A 13661-nucleotide genomic window follows, 5' to 3' on the forward strand; every position below is an offset into this window, starting at 1 on the left:
ATTTATTTATTATTTATAAATTGATAAAAGAAGGGGCGATTTTTTTTTTATTTTTTAATTTTTTAGCGGACGTGAGGGGGGATTGAAATCGCGTTAATGGCGCCTGCGGAGGACATTGAAATCCAGGTTGGGTTGTCTCCTTTATCGGCTCACGTTTTCCTCTCTCTCTCTCCATAGCTCGGCGCTTTCCCTTCCACACAGCGACCGCGAGGGATAGAGACCGTCTCCATCGCAAACCCTAGGGCGGTGGGCAGCGGCGGCGGTGGGGAGGAAGCGGCGGCGATCGCCTCCTCGGCCTCTTCCTCTTCTTCTTCTTCTTCTTCTTCTTCTCCGTGCGGCGTGTTCTTCCTCCGTAGATCTCTGCGGCGGGTCCTCGGACGCGGAGGCGAGAAAGATCGCTCCTTTTTTCGGTTGTTTTCGTTGGTTTTCTTAGGCTTTCGATCTCCAGTCGTTGTTTTCGCCCTGGGGTCAGAGGTTGGAGCGAGGGATTTGGATCTATCCTGGAGCGGAAACCCTAGGGATTTGGGGCTCTTGTTGGTGTTTGGGTCGGGGGAGAGAGGGTCGTTGGGGTTTTTGAATTGCGTTGCTTAGATTCGTGCGGCGGAGGGGCCTAGATGCCCCTTTGTAGCTGGGAAATTTGATGCCTCCTGAACCCTTGCCGTGGGATCGCAAGGACTTCGTCTCCAAGGAAAGGAAGCACGATAGAGGGGCGGGCTCCGATGCCCTAGGCGGCGGTGGCGCCTCCTCTACGCCTTGGTGGAGAGAGCCCTACCACGGGCCTCGCCCCTTCTTCCGCGCTTCCCCTCGCCGGCCTCCGTCAGGTACTGTCGTGGAAACTCCTCTCAGATCTGAGGTTTCTGTGCCGAATCCAAAGCCCTTTTCGCCGTCGATTTATCCTTATCCTCATCGTTTGCGGTGCTTTCTTTCTACAGGCCATTACCGGCAGGGCGGAGGGTACCACCAGTTCTATCCCGAAGATCCCGCCTCCCATGGCTGCACCCCGTCTCGATCGGACAGATTTTGGATCGAAGATGAGGGCTTTAGACCCTCTGGAAGGTACGGCGGCGGGGGCGGTAGCAACAGGAGCGGCGGCGGCGGAGGTGGAGGTGGCGGCAGCAACAGCAGGGAGGGCCGGGGATCTTTCCGGCGATCTCCCTTTTGGGATTCCTCTTCTTCAGGTTACTTCTCCTCATCCTCTCGGCAGAACAATCACCATGACCATCATCACCCCCCACCAGTGACGGCGCCAAGGTCAGTCGCAGTCCCGATCTCATCACCCACATCTCATCAGCCCCCCTTGAAAGATCACCAGAATGACAAGAACAACGCTGGTGGTGTTGATGATGGCTCGGGTACAGGCCAGCGATCAGATCGGGACCATCCGTTGGGCTCGATCTCATGGAAGCCGCTGAAGTGGCCTCGGTCGTCTAGCTTATCCTCAGCAAAATCTGGCAGATCTGAGCCAGAGGAAGGAAAGCTGGAGGTTTCAGTGCCCTCGGGGCAGGAGACTCCGATCCGATCGCCGGTGACCTCCCCACAGCCCTCCGATGAGGGTGCGGCAAGGAAGAAGCCGCGGCTTGGGTGGGGTCAGGGGCTGGCGAAGTACGAGAGGCAGAAGGTTCAAGGATCTATTGATTTGACCAGCCCGAGTGCCGCCGGGGGCGCAGGATGCTCCTCTCCGGCAACTCCTTCCTCTGCCACCTGCAGTTCTTCACCAGGTGAGGATAATTTTTCCTTTATACCATTTTCCTGGATCTCGATATGCTAGTTTGGTCCCTGATATTTTTTTTTTTCATGCAATTTCTTATTTTGTTATTGGAACTTAAAATCTCACAGTTGATTAGCTGTTCTTGGTTGTGTATTTTTGACGAGTCTGGTGTTCTGCTCTCAAAACTTAACTTTTTTTGTCTGTCTGAACTATCATCTCTTCCCTGTGATGAGTATTAGTCAGCAGCAACCATTTTCTTCTCTTGTTTTTAATTAGTAGTTCATATTTGAATCACTGGAGCATCTTATCATGTTATGCTGGCTTCTCCCATTTCGTTCTTTCGGGAGACTTAGCTATTTTTTCAACGGTCAGTTCATTGCTTAGATGCTGCTTGTTAGTATAAGGTTGATTTGCTTTCTGGGGTTGGCAGGAAAGTGGAAATTCTGAAAACTGAAGGATCGGTGAAAAGGTTTTTTAAACCAATTACGGCACAAATTTTGCCCCTGAGTTTGCACTGTTGTGTCAATTGGCTTGCAAACCCTGAGTTTGTACAGTTGTGTCAATTGGCTTGCAAAACAGACAAACAGTTTTTGTTTGTATATATGGATATTGGAATCTTGGTGGGATGATTGTAAACACCCCCACTGACATGTATTGCTCCACCTACCAATATGGTCTTGTAAAATGCCGGCTAGTGCTTCTCTTGCTTTACTTAGCAGAAATTTTGTTCAGGTTTAGATAGTTGACGATAAATGTATGCCTGACTCCTTGCCGGAAAAGTTTGACGTCAATCATGAACAGTTTTGTTGTTTGTCGATTGAAATAAGCATTATTGCTTGTTTTTCCCCCTATATCTTCTGGCTTTGACCTGCGAAGATATTTCTTTAAAAGTATATATTTCCAGTTTTGTTGGATTTGCCATGCGTCGGAAAATTGAAATATCTCTTGGTAGAACATGAGTGTTCACACAACCTTAAATCCGTAGTCAGAACGATTAACTGAACTGGCTATTCTAATATTTCATTCTCACTCTGAAATAGATACATCTCGAATGATAGAGATGAATTTTGCCTTATTATCATCATGCTAAATTAATGACAATTATGTCTGCCTTTGTTACAGCATAATCTCTATCTGCAATTATTTTTTCATTCTTTGGCTTTTTGTTACATTTTGTCGCAGACATTTTGCTGTTAAATTATTAATACCTTGATTTATGCCACTTTATTGCTAATAATAATCCCATCCAATAGGATTTTGTGCAAGTTGTGTCCATACCCTGGTTCTTTTGTGGCAAAGATGTATATTATATTAGGTTGTTATTTGCTTATGAAAAGTATTTTCAATTGCAGTTTGCAGTGAAGAATACATCTAACATCTGTGATTTTGATCTTCTGCAGCACTTACAGATGACAAGATTTGTACAAAGGCAGTGAATAGTGAGAATGAAACAAATAATCAAAGTGCTTCTGGACTTGGCTTTCAACATTGCTCCGGAGAATCCTTAATTAAGCTAGATTACTTGGACAATCCCATTGGTTCCCTAACAAGTATACTGGCTGACCTTTTGGGACCGGAGGACGCATGCTCTGGAGATTCTACTTCGACAAGACTTGTTGCTGTGAACAAATTGTTTCAATTGAAGGGAGATGTCTCCAAGGAATTGGAGAAAACTGAGAGTGAAATTGATTTGCTTGAAAGTGTGCTTAAAACTGTGGACTCTACTGCAGAAAATGATTGCCATCTACCTTCCAACTTACCTGCTAGTAATGCCTTAGAATCTTGTTTAGGGGCTTCGGATGGTGTATCGGAGAATTCTAAAGATGTGGAAATGGGCAAATTAGAGGCAGTTCCTTCTGCATTAATGCATTTTAAGGAGTCTGATATCAAAGATGTTCAAACAGAACCAGCTGAATGCCCTTTACGTCTGAAGGATGATACATTAGAGGCGACTTCTATATGTGATGATGGTAAAAAGCATTCAACTGAGGATGTCAGCAGCAGAGATTATGCTATTATTGCATGTTCACATGGCAGGACAAGTTGTAACTTAATATCTTTAATTACGGCATCTAATCAGGATTCAGAAAGAAGAGCTTTAGATGTTTTTAACAAAACTTTGCCTACTAATCAATCAAAAACTGATATCTGGGAATCGAGTGACCTTTCTCGTCACAGGAAAAATGACTTAAAAGTCAAGGAAAAGATTGCTGTGCGTAAGCGCATATTAAAATTCAAGGAGCAAGCTCTTTCTCTTAAGTTTAGGGCATTCCACCACTTGTGGAAGGAGGATCTTCGTTTGCTCTCTGTAAGAAAGAGTCGTACGAAGTCGAACAAGCGTGTTGACATAAGCAATTACTCTTCTCATAGTGGCTCTCAAAAGCAGCGTTCTTCCATTCGTTCCCGATTTGCATTGCCTGGTCAGTCAAGAATCCGTCTTTCCCCCTTTCATATGATATAACCTCTTAAAAAGTTATCGAAGTAGCCTTTTCTTTTCCTCAAAATTTAGTTAATACTTGTTATTTCATAGTTTCTGCTTATTTTCACCTATATTAGTACATATCACCTTAATTGTTTTTTAAGCATGCTTTTGAATTCGTCCTGAGCGAGATCCACTTCTTCAGGTGTCAGCCAAATTATTTTGTTGTTAGACTGCGCCGTTTATGTGGTTAGCATTATCTCTTTATCTTTATCTTAGCTTTCTTAGTGTTTAAAAAATGTCAGGAATTTTAGGATGCTGGATAACCTTTTTGCGAAACAAATTGCGTTTATTCAAGCCAAGTGCAGGGTGTTTGTGAAAACAATTTTATGCCGTCAAAACTTTCAAGATTAACAAGATTTTTTATGAGCTCGAGTATATCCATTAGGGAGATTTCCCTTGTGTTTTTCTCTTTTGAGATAGTGTTATGTTCCAAAGTTGGATGTATTTTGTCGTGCCAATGTGCTGTTACCAATGGAAAGCATAATTTTTCCCTGTTAAGTATATATTTCTGTGCATTATAACTTGAATAGTATGTATCATGTGTACTTTTTATGCATCTATGCCTCATGATACAAGATAAAATACTAATACATTTAGTTGGAAGTATGTAGTTGGTAGTCAACATGAGAGAGTTTTCATTTGTTAAGTTACTTGAAGCCGTTATAATTACGATTGCTTCTGGAGATTTTTAATTTAAGCCAATTGATGAGCCCAAAGTTCAGAGATTTAGTATGTAGTTGGTAGTCAACATGGGAGAGTTTTTACTTGTTAAGTTACTTGAAACGATGGTTACCTACTGGCTTTAATTACAATTGCTTCTGGTGATTTTTATATTAAGTCCATAGATGAGCCAAAAGTTCAAAGATTTTCAAGTAGACATTCTCATTACACCTGCTTGGTGAAATTTTCACATTGAAGTTCATGAAGGCTTTTTCCAATTATGTTTGCAATCCCTTTTGTCCCCCTGTGATGTGCCATTCTTATCTGTCTTTAACGTGCTTTAAGAGCTATAATATGTACTAAATTTTGCACATTTAGATTTTTTAGTCACAATATAATGTTTAAAATGTATAAACATGCTATTTTACTAAACTAGTTTGCTCAAGTTGTTAATTTCTTGATTCATTTCATAGCATTGCTCGTCATTTATTAGCTTTTTTGCTTATTTCTTGTAATTTACAATCATTAACAATTTACTTGGATGCAATTCATGATATTATATTATGTTTTTTTTTAATATGCATTTTCTCATTGTTATTTTCATTTTATACCCAATCTGATGCTTCAATTTTTTCCCCCTCTACAGCAGGTAATGTAACTCTAGTCCCTACAACTGAAATAGTGGAATTTACAAGCAAACTGCTCTCCGACTCTCAGACCAAGCTTTGCAGAAGTTACTTGAAGATGCCTGCACTAATTTTAGACAACGAGGAGAAAAAGCATGCTAAGTTCATTACTTACAATGGTATAATTGAAGATCCAATTTCATTGGAGAAGGAAAAGGCGAAGGTAAACCCATGGTCTCAGGAAGAAAAGGATATTTTCATGGAGAAACTTGCAGCTTTTGGTAAAGATTTTGGTAGAATCTCTTCTTTCCTTACGCACAAAACAACAGCTGATTGCGTCGAGTTTTACTACAAGAACCATAAGTCAGAGAGTTTCAGTGAAGTGAAGAAACTTCTAGATCTTAGAAAGCAGCAACAGTGCTTACCCACTAGCACTTACCTTCTAACATCAGATAAGAGGTGGAATCCTGGGGCAAATGCTGCGTCACTTGATATGCTGGAAGCGGCTTCGTTTGTAGCAGAACACACCCAAAGTGTCAAAGAGATGTCAGGAAATGAGAGAGAATCTATAGCTGCGGGTGTATTGGCAGGTATATGTGGTGCTATATCCTCCGAAGCAATGAGCTCTTGCATCACTACAACTATCAGCCCTTCTGAAAAGATAAAGTATGTTGCGAATGACCGACAGCTGGCAACAGAGGTAACTCAGAACCTTGACGAGGAAGATACTTGCTCAGATGAGAATTGTGGTGAGGTGGCATCAGTTGATTGGACTGATGATGAGAAATCTGTTTTTATTCGCGCCTTAAGCACGTACGGGAAAGACTTTGCAAGGATCTCGCAGTGTGTGGGGACACGGTCACGGGAGCAATGCAAGATCTTTTTTAGCAAAGCTCGGAAATGTCTTGGGCTCGATGCCGTCCTTCAGGGGAATGACAATGTTGGTATTTTGCCTACGAGTGATACCAATGGAGGGAGGAGCGATACGGATGATATTTGTGCTGCTGAGATAGACTCTGCAATTTGCAGCACTCAATCCTGCTCCAAGGTGGATGGTGATGTATCTCAGTCTGTTGCTAACGGGAACAGTGAAGGGCTTGCTCATGCTGGAGCTGATAGGTCAAGCGAGAATGAGGTGGCGGGAGGGATAAACCTTGAAAATGAGAGCAAGATCGGCAGAAACCTTGAAGAAAATGAGAGTAAAGTCGAGAGAAATTTTGAAGAAAATGAAAGCGAAGTTGGGATAAATCTTGAAGAAAATGAAAGCAAAGTTGGGATCAATCTTGAAGAAAATGAAAGCAAAGTTGGGATAAATCTTGAAGAAAATGAAAGCAAAGTTGGGATAAATCTTGAAGAAAATGAGAGAAAGGTTGAGATAAACCTTGAAGAGAATGGCTCCAAGGTTGATAAGCAACAATGTGTTGTTCATGATGTAAAGGTGGAAAATGAAGAGGTTAAAGAAGAATCTTATACCACTCCCAAAAATAGTGTTGCTGCACTGAGTTGTAAAGAACCAGTAGAGCCTGAAGTTGCGGAGAACATTGACACAGAAAAAAAGAAAGTTGAAGGAGGTGTGATCCCTCCATCTGAGGCTTTTGTTACTGCTGGTTTGGAAGGGAAGTTGAACTCACAGACCGCATGTGTTATTCAACAAAAAGATGCTACTGGAGTATTATCTTCTAATGGGTTGAGAAAGGAGGTAAACTTGCATCAACCGTTAGCGCCTGAGGTCGGATCAAACAGGAGAAGGCGTGCAAGCATTGATTTGGGTACAAGTAGCAGCTATACTCTTTGCTTTGGATCGGATCCTAGTGCTAACGAAAATAACTTGTACCTGGAAAACAGTTTTGGTGTTTGTTCAAGGCTTACTACCATTTCCACAAATAACCTGCATCAGCTTCCACTAGAACTTCGTACTTGTTTACCAAAAAAGACGCAGGGTATTACATTGAAGCAGGAAAATTGTCAATCTGTGCAATCCAGCGCAGTTTTTTCTAACCCTTCATCTATTTGTTTCGATGGAACTCATCCTTCCCAGATTATTTTGAATTCTGATGAGCATACAAACAAGCGGCATCAGTGCTCGGCAGCAAGAGATCTATACCAGCAGTATGTGCTAAAGAATCCTTCGCTGAATCAGGTTGATCAACCCTTGCAGGTTCTAAAAGGGTATCCGTTGCAAATTTTCAATCAGAATGAGGTGAAAAGAGAATCAGTTCCTTCAGTTAGTGGAAACCCTTTTTTACTCGAAAGTCATTCAAGAAGAAATGGTGCTTCCCAATCGAACCCCTTCTTTGTTTGGAATGCACAGAAGGACAAATGCAATGGGTCAAGTGTTTCGCACTCAAGCTCCGCAACGCTAACTCCCTCCAAAATTGATGATAAGTCAGAAGTCCAGCAGTCTCAGTTGACTGGCGATATCAAGCTCTTCGGGAAAATTCTTAGTCAACCCTCTTCTCAAAAGTCAACCTCTTCGCCACCTGAAAACAAAAGCAGGCCTCTCTCACCTGCAACGAATGGGTCCTCTGCACTGGCGAAGCCATCCAACATTGTAAACGATGGCGCTCCGCACTCATCCGTGCCTGGAAGCAGCAGCAAGACAGGGCTTGAGGAGCTTCCGGTAAGAAGCTATGGCTTCTGGGACGGAAATAGAATACAGACCGGCTTTTCATCCTTGTCAGAATCGGCTCTCATGTTGGCAAAATACCAAGGTTCCTTGGCTGGAGTATCGCTTTATAAAGATGGTGCTCCGGGGGGCAATGCCATTATAAAAGACTATCACCCATCTTTTTTGCAGCACTTGTCGTCGGACGGGAAGCGGGTCGAGAACTTCACGGAGCTGCAGAAGAGGGGGGCTGGGATCGAACCCATGTCGGGGTTCAAGCAGTCCGGAAGGGCAGTGGTTCGGTTAGGGGCGGCAAATATTGTGGGGCCCGCAGGGATTCTTGCCGATGGAGCTGTCTCTGACCCAGTTGCGGCCCTAAAAATGCTGTATCCTTCAAGCGGTCAAGTTATTGGCGCCGAAATGAAATCGTGGACGGGAGATATAGGAGGTAGGTAGGAAAGGGAAGAAGGAAAAATGTTGTGAGGGTCTTTGATGCCCTGTTGTATAATATTAGTTTTTTTTTTTTTTCTTTTGTTACTGGAATGAAATCAAAACAGGGGAAAGTGGATTTGCTTTCCTGCCCATACACTCTAGGCTCTTCTTGAAATTAGTTGCTCTTATTATCCTCACTCTCCGAGGACGGTACCCAGTATACCAGGTGGGCCGTTTTTATTTCCTTTATTATATCTTCTCATCATTATACATAACCAATTGATTCAGCGCCGTGTTTTGCTGCAGTTATTTGGTAAATCTCGACTCATGAATTCTTTTTTCTCAGTGACGATTTTAGTTGGATAATTATTTCCTGTCAAAATTTCCGTTCTCAAAACTCTCCCAATCGTCTTGTTCGCCGTTCAAGAGTTCTTGTTTTGGCAGTTCTTATCATCCATACAGGTTGGGGTTTTGTATGCGTCAACTTGGTTTCCAGTACATGACTGGGAGTATGGCCTTGTATTCTGTTGCTTTTGTTCAGATACAGTTTGAGATTTGCAGATTATCTCAGATTTCTGGACGTGAAGCATGTTTTCTGGAGTTTCAGTCGTCAGATCTATGGGGGCTATCTTCGTCAGTTAAAAGAGAATTTTTTGTTTTTTGTTTTTTTTGCTTATAAATGCTTAATGTAAATATTCTACGCTGTTAATTTTGATGATCAGAATATTTTTCATCTTATTTTCTGGACGCTGAGAAAGATGTTCCCCCCCCCACTCCCATCTTCATATCTCCAAACGGCTCCTTCAGAAAACAGGGCATGCGTTGCATATTTGTATTACAACTCCAAGGATTTAGAAAGAAATAAATACACTTGTTACTTTTCTATTTTATGACTCCACTGCCTGTTATTATTATTTCAAACACCGTGTTGGTGAAGTGAAAAGCCGTTTTCAATTCAAATTTCACCACTTCGTGTCAAATAGAGATGATCGCATGCAGTAGAAAGATGATAGCATAATACTGGGGGAGAAAAAAGAAAGAAAAAGAAAAAAGAATTCTTCATTTTGATGCAGATAATTTACAGGGACAGAGAGTGAAGAATACTCGCATATTGTATTGATATGGGATGAATCAACCTGATTTCAGGGCCAAAAATTTATTAAGCACGGAACTGTATTCAATGTATGCCCCTATATTTCTGCATGCAGGACGACACCCATACCGGAATATATAAACTTTTCAAAATAGGACTAGGACTCGTAATTCCACACCTATATCTTTATTAGAGATTAACCCCAAGAAGAAATAAAACTAATCCAAAAATAGCCGAGTTATTTTATCTTTCTCATTTTTTTTTTATATGAAACTCAGAAGAAGAATTTAATCTTTATCTAGAACAAATCAAATTAGATATCATGCTTATCTAGTCAACCTTAAAGCGTCTAAATCTTATATTTTATCTTATATTTTTATCAAATCGCCCGAAGATTATGATTGTTGGACGATGTATCTCCCCAATTACGAATCTCTGGTTCAGAACTTGGACAAAATCTCTCTCTCTCTCTCTCTCTCTCCAAAGCTTGCGGGAGAATTTCTCATCATTAAACCAAAAAAAAAGAAAGAAAAAAGAAAGAAAAATTTCTGACTAGTGAGCAATAGTATTCCTAAACAAAACTTACAAGGCAAAATACGAGCACTGAACCCAACAGAGCTATAATTTTCCCCTTCCTCTCGTAGTCCTATTCCTTTACATAGATAATAATAACACGCAAGAGACATTGAAGAAACTCTTATCAGTAACCATAAAGAAAGGAGCTAGTAGAGTTGTTCTCTTCTGTCACGCCACCACCTCCACCTACAATAAAACAATAATCCGAGCTTCATATTAGATTACATAAAAGGGCTACGAATCAATGGGAATCATAAATTCAAACATATGCCATTCTCACTAGGTAGAGCAATGTTTGCATCAAAATTATTTCAAATATTCAAATATTATCGATGAATTAGCATTGCTTGATATACTGTACCAGTAATAGTCCCACCGGGGCCGGACTTTCGACATGTGATTTTCGCCATAGGGATACTCGGACTCGGCCCGGCGAGCGTTCCGAAAAGCGCAACAGCCGACGGCGTATATCGCGATGAGGAAAACGAGGACGACGACATTGAGGAGGGAGAGTTTGTGCCAGTCCCTCCTGACCTGCTCCAGCACGCCGGCCTTGCACGAGTCGCACCCGTAGCACAGCACGTTCGGCGCGTTGTTCCACCGGTAGCAGTCCTCGTCCTGCGCCGCCATCGCCGTGCCCGCCGTGTACGTGCACGACGTCGGCGGCTTGCAGCACCCGGACTGTGATCAAAGGATACAGTACAAATATATATATATATATATATATAGACATGAATGTTTCCACGATAGTAGATTCACATAATAGAGTGGAAAAGTTACACAAATATGAAAACTTTAGATTGCTGTAGTTCTAGTGATGTGACACTTTATACAGAAAATTAACAACGCAACTAAACCACTGAAATTCTCTCGTAGTTAGGAAACTGCAGAGAAGTGTGTCCATCCACACGGATTCAAATCCTTAGAATTTTTAATATAAGAAGCTGAATAATTTGGACAAACACATGTCCGCACAAATTGAAATCCCCAATCCGTTATTATATAGTTTGATAATGCAAAACTAAATACCGAATTAACAATTTGCAACACTAGAGAATTCCGCTTGTTCTTCTGTTTTGGTTAACATCAGGAAAAAAAAAAAAGAATTTTTTTTTTTAAAAAAAAAAAGTTATGGGGAGGCTCAATTACGCAAAGTAAACAGGGGGGGTGATCGGTGTGACCTGGATGGGGGAGAGATCCCTCTGCAGGTAATCCAAGGGCGTCCAGAGCGCGATCTTGTCGCAGGCCTTGGATCCGACGACGCAGGCGAGGGCGGCGCGCCAGTAGGCGGCCTCGGCGACGTGGCGGCGCAGCCAGGGCGAGTAGTCGGCGAGGGAGTACTCGAGGTAGACGCGGCCGGGGACGGGGGCGCCGCCGCCGCCGCCGGTGACGGCGAGGCCGAAGATGGTGAGGCCGAGGAGCGCGGCGATGAGGGCGAGCATGGCGAGGAGGTAGAGCCACAGCGCGAAGGGCACGTTGAAGCAGGCCCCGATGAACCCCGCGAGCGACACCAGGAGCACCACGAACCCTAGCACCAGCAGCGGCGTCTGCAGCGCCGACTCGCACGTCGCCGAGCTCCGCGCCATCCACAACCCCCCGCCGATGATCGGGATCGACCCCAACAGCGTCAGCAGGTTCAGGTACCCGATCATCGTGTTGCTGAATCGATACATTCCTCTGCTCCCGTTTATTCTCTCTTTACTTCTCTATACTTGTCTTTTGCTCTCTTCTTCTTCTTCTTCTTCTTCTTCTTCTTCTTCAAATTCTCTCTCTCTCTCTCTCTCTCTCTCTCTCTCTCTCTCTCTCACTTTGGTGATTTCATGGGTGTTGCTGCAGAGAGAGAGGTTCCTTTACATTACTTTACTTTCCCTTTGTGTGGAAAAAGTGCAGGTTCTTCTTCTTCACTTGTTTTTTATTCCACATTTTTTGAATTTAAAACCTTGGTATTGCTAAATGTAATGTAATATTAAACTTCGATTCTCTAACAAGTTTTAAAAGAATAATAATTATTACTGACCGTCCCTAGAGCAAGTGGCCAAGGATTTGGTGATCGATAGCTGAGATCCAAGTTCGGATCCTAATTGATTTACATTTCTAGCTAAATTTATTTCTAAATGAAATAAACGAAGTGGTAGGATGCTACCTATCTCTCTAAAAAAAAAAAAGAAAAAAAAAGAATAATAATTATTTCACGTGTAGCAAATACGAACATCTGAGATAGAGGAAGAGCGTGTTTATTATTATATAATATTAAAATTCCGTTCGCTCACTACCCACTTATTAAGTTTTTTAAGTATAATAATTGTTTCATATTATTTTATAAAAGGGATTTTTTATAAGGAGTTCCTTAATTATAAGTCATTTGAAATTGCTTTTGAGCTGGTAGAATTGAGAATTTTGTAAGTTGGTTAGTGATTTGGTGGCTAACAAACAAAATAGTTAATTCTAATTAATTATAAGATTAATTAAAAAATAATTTATAGTAAAATAAGTGGGACTTAGAGTGGCATTAATAGAATAAATTAAAGTTCAATGATCAAATTTTAGAAAAGCGTACAATTGAGAGGATCTCCATATATTTGTATAAAAAAATAGCTTTTTTTTATTATTTTTTTCTTGGCTTGAGGAGTTTTTTTTAAAAAAAATAAAAAATAAAAACAACTGAGTTGGAGTACATGAACTTAAGTTATTCTTTTTGAGCGTCTTTGTAGTTGGTCCCATGCATGTTTTATACTTGTTTTTTTTTTCCTTAGTGGCGAAGGAAAATAGAGGTAAAAAGAGAATGGGTATTCCCTTTTTCGTGGATCAGCATGTAATGAAGAGAATCTTGGTGTTGCATTATAGTGATATGTAAAGGAGAAGCTTTGCTTTATCTCGGAGGAGGGTAAGGATGGAGACATGGCATCATCATGGTCTTAAACACTGTTTCCACCCCACACTGTGTCGTTGTGTGTTTGAGCTTTATAAGTTTGAATAATAGTGTTTAAATTAAAGTAACAATATACATTGGCCCACAGGCCGCAGCGAAAAGTTTTTGCTTTTGTAAGCCATGTGCAGTTTCTATGTAATTCCATGCACTGAAATATATATATATATATATATAGAGAGAGAGAGAGAGAGAGAGAGAGAGAGAGAGAGAGAGTCCGGCTACTGTGCTATTAATAGTACCAAACACTTGGTGCTATCAAGTTTTCTGCCGTTAGATTAACCCCTTTTATTATTTTTATCCGTTAGATTATACTATTCAACCAACCACCCACTCAACCCTAGGGAATCCACATCATCCTAATCGTATATTTCTCAATCGAAAGGTTAAAAAACTAATAGCACCAATAACTTTGTGCTATTGATAGTAAAAGGTGGTCTCGTCACTCCTCAGTAACAGAACGTATTTAAATTGTTTATATTAGATGATTTTAATAGATTAAAATTCTTTATGCTGAATTTTCTATATACTAAATGGCACTTAATATGCTTAC

The 13661-nt window shown here is 41.4% G+C and overlaps 2 protein-coding genes across 3 annotated transcripts; one reads left to right on the plus strand and one right to left on the minus strand.

The window, feature by feature from the left end:
• On the plus strand, positions 55 to 8800 carry LOC109724385. Of its 2 annotated transcripts, none has more exons than XM_020253198.1 (4): positions 55 to 821; positions 933 to 1718; positions 3109 to 4128; positions 5500 to 8800. In XM_020253198.1, exons 1-4 carry the CDS (start codon positions 641 to 643, stop codon positions 8535 to 8537), a joined length of 5025 nt encoding a protein of 1674 aa, XP_020108787.1. In that variant the 5' UTR covers positions 55 to 640; the 3' UTR covers positions 8538 to 8800. The 2 variants fall into 2 exon arrangements, with proteins under 2 accessions (XP_020108787.1, XP_020108786.1); XM_020253197.1 differs by having other exon boundaries at positions 56 to 821; positions 5497 to 8800.
• Positions 10131 to 12122, minus strand: LOC109724471 (tetraspanin-6). The gene is made up of 3 exons (XM_020253312.1): positions 11364 to 12122; positions 10544 to 10863; positions 10131 to 10368 (listed from the first exon to the last, which is right to left on the minus strand). The coding sequence occupies exons 1-3, from the start codon at positions 11853 to 11855 to the stop codon at positions 10329 to 10331; spliced, it is 852 nt and encodes a 283-aa protein (XP_020108901.1). The 5' UTR covers positions 11856 to 12122; the 3' UTR covers positions 10131 to 10328.

The sequence above is a fragment of the Ananas comosus genome, linkage group 18, assembly GCF_001540865.1.
Source record: "Ananas comosus cultivar F153 linkage group 18, ASM154086v1, whole genome shotgun sequence".
NCBI classification, from domain to species: Eukaryota; Viridiplantae; Streptophyta; class Magnoliopsida; order Poales; family Bromeliaceae; genus Ananas; species Ananas comosus.

Coding starts and splice junctions, on each gene's coding strand:
- LOC109724385 (XM_020253197.1), top strand. CDS start 641: ATGCCTCCTGAACCCTTGCCGTGGGATCGCAAGGACTTCGTCTCCAAG. Junction 822..932: donor CCCTCGCCGGCCTCCGTCAG/GTACTGTCGTGG, acceptor TTCTTTCTACAG/GCCATTACCGGCAGGGCGGA. Junction 4,129..5,496: donor TTCCCGATTTGCATTGCCTG/GTCAGTCAAGAA, acceptor CCCCCTCTACAG/CAGGTAATGTAACTCTAGTC.
- LOC109724471 (XM_020253312.1), bottom strand. CDS start 11,855: ATGTATCGATTCAGCAACACGATGATCGGGTACCTGAACCTGCTGACG. Junction 10,864..11,363: donor GGGATCTCTCCCCCATCCAG/GTCACACCGATC, acceptor CTTTGATCACAG/TCCGGGTGCTGCAAGCCGCC. Junction 10,369..10,543: donor CCCCGGTGGGACTATTACTG/GTACAGTATATC, acceptor GTTTTATTGTAG/GTGGAGGTGGTGGCGTGACA.